The sequence below is a fragment of the Puntigrus tetrazona genome, unplaced genomic scaffold (assembly GCF_018831695.1).
Source record: "Puntigrus tetrazona isolate hp1 unplaced genomic scaffold, ASM1883169v1 S000000759, whole genome shotgun sequence".
Classification (NCBI taxonomy): Eukaryota; Metazoa; Chordata; class Actinopteri; order Cypriniformes; family Cyprinidae; genus Puntigrus; species Puntigrus tetrazona.
The window spans coordinates 1-5,376 of NW_025048368.1; the positions used below are offsets into that span (position 1 = coordinate 1).

The 5,376-nt window shown below is 38.1% G+C and overlaps 1 protein-coding gene across 1 annotated transcript; it reads left to right on the top strand.

Annotated features, from left to right (window-relative positions):
• Positions 1–754: 754 nt before the first annotated feature.
• On the top strand, positions 755–5,355 carry LOC122335334 (cyclin-dependent kinase 16-like; the record flags this gene model as incomplete). The annotated part of the gene is made up of 5 exons (XM_043233165.1): positions 755–878; positions 985–1,105; positions 2,187–2,284; positions 2,675–2,780; positions 3,864–5,355. Coding segments are annotated over 5 exons (543 nt in total), but the record flags the coding sequence as incomplete, so codon positions are not given.
• Between the last annotated feature and the right edge of the window lie 21 nt (positions 5,356–5,376).

Consider the following 5,376-nt stretch of genomic DNA (forward strand, 5'->3'; position numbering starts at 1 on the left):
TTTTTGGGGGGTTTGAAGAGAGATGAATTCCAAAGATGTTCTGACTCATGATAATTGGGAGTTTCTTCCCAGGTGGGATGTGGAAAAGAGCTGAGTGAGAGATCTGCTGAGATCTGAGGATCTTTGGTTAAATAGAAAATCAAGTCAGCAAGGCCTGAAAAACTTTGGGCTGCAGAGTGGCTCACCTCATCTTCTCAGTGTTTAACATAACAGCAGCATGCTACAGCTTGCTGTCTCAAGGCCTGCCAAACATGGGTACGCTAGCTCAGACTTTTCCACCAGTGTGGAAGAGACCAGAAAAATATTGGCATTGGAGCAAGGCCTTTTTGATCTGTGCAGGTCACACGTCTTGAAGGTCTAACTGCCAGTAGTGTCTTGAGCTTTGGAGGGATAGTTTTATGACTCTTTGTCTCTAAGCATGGTAATTTGCAAATGTGCTGGATTTGAGGTTTATATACAAATTAATAAATCGATTAACACCAAACACTGCATAATTGAGGTGATATTAACTAGTAATCTATCATAAACATGCATAAAACATGTGAACTAACAAGAAGAAAGTCCATTGTTGAGGACATTATGTGCCTTACCAAAGTCAGAGTCGCTGCTGGTTGGTCGGGTGAAAGGGGCCTTAAAAAAATTATGTTTAAATGTAACAAGTTGCTGAATGTCTGATGGGTTAAATTGCTGCAAACTAAAGGTAAGCACCTGATATTGGAACGACTTTTATGTACTCTTTGTTGCTACCTTATAGATTTTCCTGTTTCAGCTATTGCGAGGCCTAGCTTATTGCCATCGGCAGAAAGTTTTGCACAGAGACCTAAAACCTCAGAACCTTCTCATCAATGACAGGGGAGAGCTCAAACTTGCTGACTTCGGTAGGCCCAATCGCTCACATATCCAAATACATATCATACTTAACAGAGACACATATGTAAAATAATTATACATTGTGAAGTTGAATGGTTTGTTTGTGTACTGTAGGTCTTGCACGTGCAAAGTCAGTGCCCACAAAGACATTTTCTAATGAAGTAGTCACTCTCTGGTACAGACCTCCTGATGTGCTGCTAGGATCAACAGAGTACTCCACCTCTATTGACATCTGGTGAGATGCACATACACACTTACATATTCAGTCCATTTGTAGGAAATATCATCAGTTCATTTTTGCAGTTTTTGCCGTTTTTGGTCAAATATTTCAGTCATCTGGGTGTTCACAGTGTCCAAGCAACTGTAATACAGGGGCCTGAAGTAGGACTAACACAACTGGGGCAGAAATTTTCAAGTCTTTGTTGTAAAAGTAACTTCGCAACTTATTCTAACCCTAACCCTACCAGTCTACTAATACTCTTCTAACACTCTAATGAGAGTTTTCATCGCATGCGATTCATTTGTGATAATGAAAGTGATATCTTGTCAGTGAAGTGGTTTATTTATGCATTTACAACTCAACTTTGAACAAAGTATCCAGTAGGGTATGTTTCAAATTGATTGCCTTTCATACTCTTGTAGCAAGCCTGGTTTAAAATAGCTGGGGAGGTTACAACACTCTCCTTTACAGCATGTTGTGTGTTTTCATACTGGAGATGGCAAGTGCTATGATAGAGCATATATGTTTGAGCCCAAGAGAGAAGAAACTAAAACAACACCTCCACAATAAACTGTGACATATTGATTCTCCTGATTCAGGCATTTCAGAAGGGTAGAAAAGAATAATTCACATTTTAAACTCTTTGATCAGGCTAGTCTTTTGTCGAAACTGGATTACAGAAATCTCATGCCTGGTCTTTCAGCAAGTTCCATCAAACTGCTACAATTAATCCAGAATGTGTCCACAAGATTAATCATTTATGAGCCAAAAAGAATGCACGTCACACTTCTATTCATCAACTTCCACTGGCTACCAATAGCATAAAATTCAAGGCATTGATGCTTGCCAACAAAACCACCTTTGGCTCTGCAGCTCTTTACTTTAGTTCACTACTTCAGACTTATGTGCCTTTTAGATGCTTGCATTTTGCAAGTGAACGACGTGTTTTATGTAAATTGCGAACACTAGGAATGAAATTTGTACAGTTGTGTCAGCCTGGATGTTACTTGAAAAGACTATTTAAAACCTTCAGATCATTTCTTGCTATACATTTCTCAAAAAGGCTCTTCCTTCTGCTTTGCTTTTGTTAATTTAGGGGTGTAGGTTGTATATTTTACGAAATGATCACAGGACGCCCCCTCTTCCCTGGCTCAACAGTGGAAGATGAGCTTCATCTTATATTTCGTATACTGGGTAAGAGCTGTGGTGTTATGCAAACTAAACTTTTAATAGCACTAACTAAATTAACTATCTTCATGTTTGCATATTATAAGCCAGTTGAGACTCAATGTTTTTATTGTGTTTGTTGTTACATGTTTGTTTGAATATGTACATGTTTTTGAATTATTTATTTTTTTTATGAAGTAAGGTGCAATGCGCTCTAAATTATTTTAGTAATGAGACTAATGTAATAACTGAGTTGAAACGTTTTATGCAAGTGTAATAATGAGATCTCATTACAGTTTGATAGGGTTTACAATGCCAATGCCTTTTTTTCTTTTTACTTATATCTGTAGCTGACTCTAATGACTTGGAGTGTAGTTGAGAGTCTGTTTTGATCATAATCTTGCATGTCATCTTCAGGTACTCCTACTGAAAAGTCTTGGCCAGGAATTAACACCAATGATAACTTCCTTTCATACAACTTTCCCCATTATGATGGAGAACCTCTGATTACTCATGCACCCAGGTGTGTATCTGTTGTTTTCTTTTCTTGCTTTTTTTAAGTTTATGAAATTCCTTTCTGTTTGGCAGCTGTTGTGATATTACTGAGATGCCCCTTCTATCTTGTTGGTCAAACCGCTCTGTCTATATTATGACAGGGAAAGGGCTAGGTCACCCAAAAATGAAAGTTCTGTCATTAATTAATCACTGTCATCTCGTTCCAAACATGTAAGAACTTTGTTCATCTTCGGAACATATTTTTGAAGAGCTCTCTGACGTTCTATAGACAGTAAATATGTTACTGTGATGAAGGCACAGAAACATAGAGGACCTCTGTAAAACAGGCTGTACATTAGGGGTTCAACAGTAAGTTTACAAAGCTATGCGAAAACTTTTTTTGCACAAAGAAAACAATAATAACATAATTTATTTGTTACTTAATCATTGATACGTTCAGTAGACAACACGAGCTTGCTGAACGCAAGCGACACTCACTATGCTGACTACGTCCAAATTTGCGGAAGACGTTAATTCGAGGGAAAGAATTGCTGAATAAATTATATTGTTATTGTTGTCTTCGCACACAAAAGTATTCTCATAGCTTTTGTTTTGGCTATATTTCTGTGTTTTGATCAAGGTAATATCTTTGCTGTCTATGGAGAGCTTTCAGATTCCTTCAAAAATATATATTTTTTTGTGTTCTAATGATGAAGCTTTGTTTCTAATGCCTCTAATTCTGCTTGAGAGAACTGGCTGAATGAACAAGACAAAAATGGTGTCAGTGCTGCCCATGAGCAAATGAAATATCAAAGCAATAAACCACAAACAAAAAAAAATAAGAAAGAGCTAAAAAGTAGTTTTGCTTTTGATAAAATAAAAACAAACACAAGTCATCTTTCCATTTCAGAGAGGATATCAAATGGTTAAAATTTACCATTTACACACATAAAACAGATTACTGCTTAGCTTTTTTCTGTAATGAAAATAAAAAGCAAGTGATTCAACCATAAATATATCAGTTGATAATTCATATGATATGACTACTAAAAGTTATTAACATTGAGACTGGAAAACTACAGATATATGTTTTGTGTGATTTGTTATGTAGGATTACCAATGATGGACATGATCTACTATGCCAGTTATTACAGGTAAAGTATGCATTTGATACCTTTGAAAAGAAAAAAAAAACAATGTACTAACCATTCTGGGTTTAAAAGACAGTGAAAAGTGGAGACAACCCTGCTGACCATTGTTGAAGCACTTCGACTGTCAAGAGTGAGCAGAAGATGTAGGGTGTATGGGACAGAGCTCATTCTCCAAAAAAAGACAGAAAGAAGAGATTTAAATGTGTGCGGGTGGAGGCTGGCTGTGGGTATGTGACGTAAGGAACTGGTTGCTGATGGCTGCCACCTTATCAGTGAAGAAGCTGACAAAGTCATCATCAGTCAGAGAAGAATAATCTCTACTAATGAGCTGGGGAGTTGAATCAGGTGTGTTAGATGAGGGAGACACAGTTACAAATGGCGTGAGGATCCATTTGCAGGCTTTTATTCGACAAAGGCATGGTCAAGCAGGCAGACGTCAAAAACACAGCAAACAGGAATATAGGAGGCAAGGCGGCAACAACAAAATCCAAAAACAGGCAGCAAACATTCAAAAAGCAAAGACAGGCAGAGTCAAATCCAGAGAATACCCATAGGGAAAAACAACAAAGAACGAACAAGGTTTATACTAACTAAAATGCTACATGTTAGTGAAATGCCTGCTTCAGAAATTGTAGTCAGCAAACAGGAAGTAGTAGCAGAGGAAGCGATCGTAGTTCATGCTAAGGTTAGAGCTCCTTCTGCTGGCTTGGCGTGAAGTTTTGCTTCATTGGGAATGTTGGGAATGAATGTGTAATCCAAGATGGTGGCGCGGCAGTAGCACTCAGTGGCCACTCCGGAACCAAAATAGTGTTTTTTGTTTGGGAGGGCAAAATGATGGCTCAGCCATAAGGGAGTGGTTCACGATATCATAGTAACAAGGTAGGGGTTTCTATCTGTGCCCTTGCACCCTAACTTGTGCCGGCCAGTTTGCTGAGTAGATTATTTTGAAAGCTAACTTTGGCCGCTGTCTTCTTTAGATTATCATAATATGTTAATGATCAGTCCAGGGTAATTCCGAGGTACATCGAATTTGGGTCATGTTTGATCTCCTGGCCCTTGAGGTAGATATTGAGATCCTATTTTGCTTGTGCATTGTGGAGGTGGAAGATACTGGATACCATCTTAATTGCACTGGGTTGGAATCGCCACCTACTGAAGTCTACCAACAAATCCATGTCCTTGTTCAGTACTTTCTTGACCTCATCAAATTTTCGAAGTTGGGTTCCAATGCAGATGTAATCAGGGTAAATTAATTTGTGGGACCATGTTGCTGGAAAATAATTAATACAGATGTTGAAAAGACAGGACGGAGCTGTTTTTGTCTGCCATATGTACTCGAAAATGTCATGGAGCAAGAGTTCCATAGCCTCTAGTACAAAATGCGGAAAAAGATAGTTTCAGACCATGTGATATTGCATTTGGCTTGTAGTGAACTCATAAATAGAATTTGGAATAAAACATAACAACGTTTTT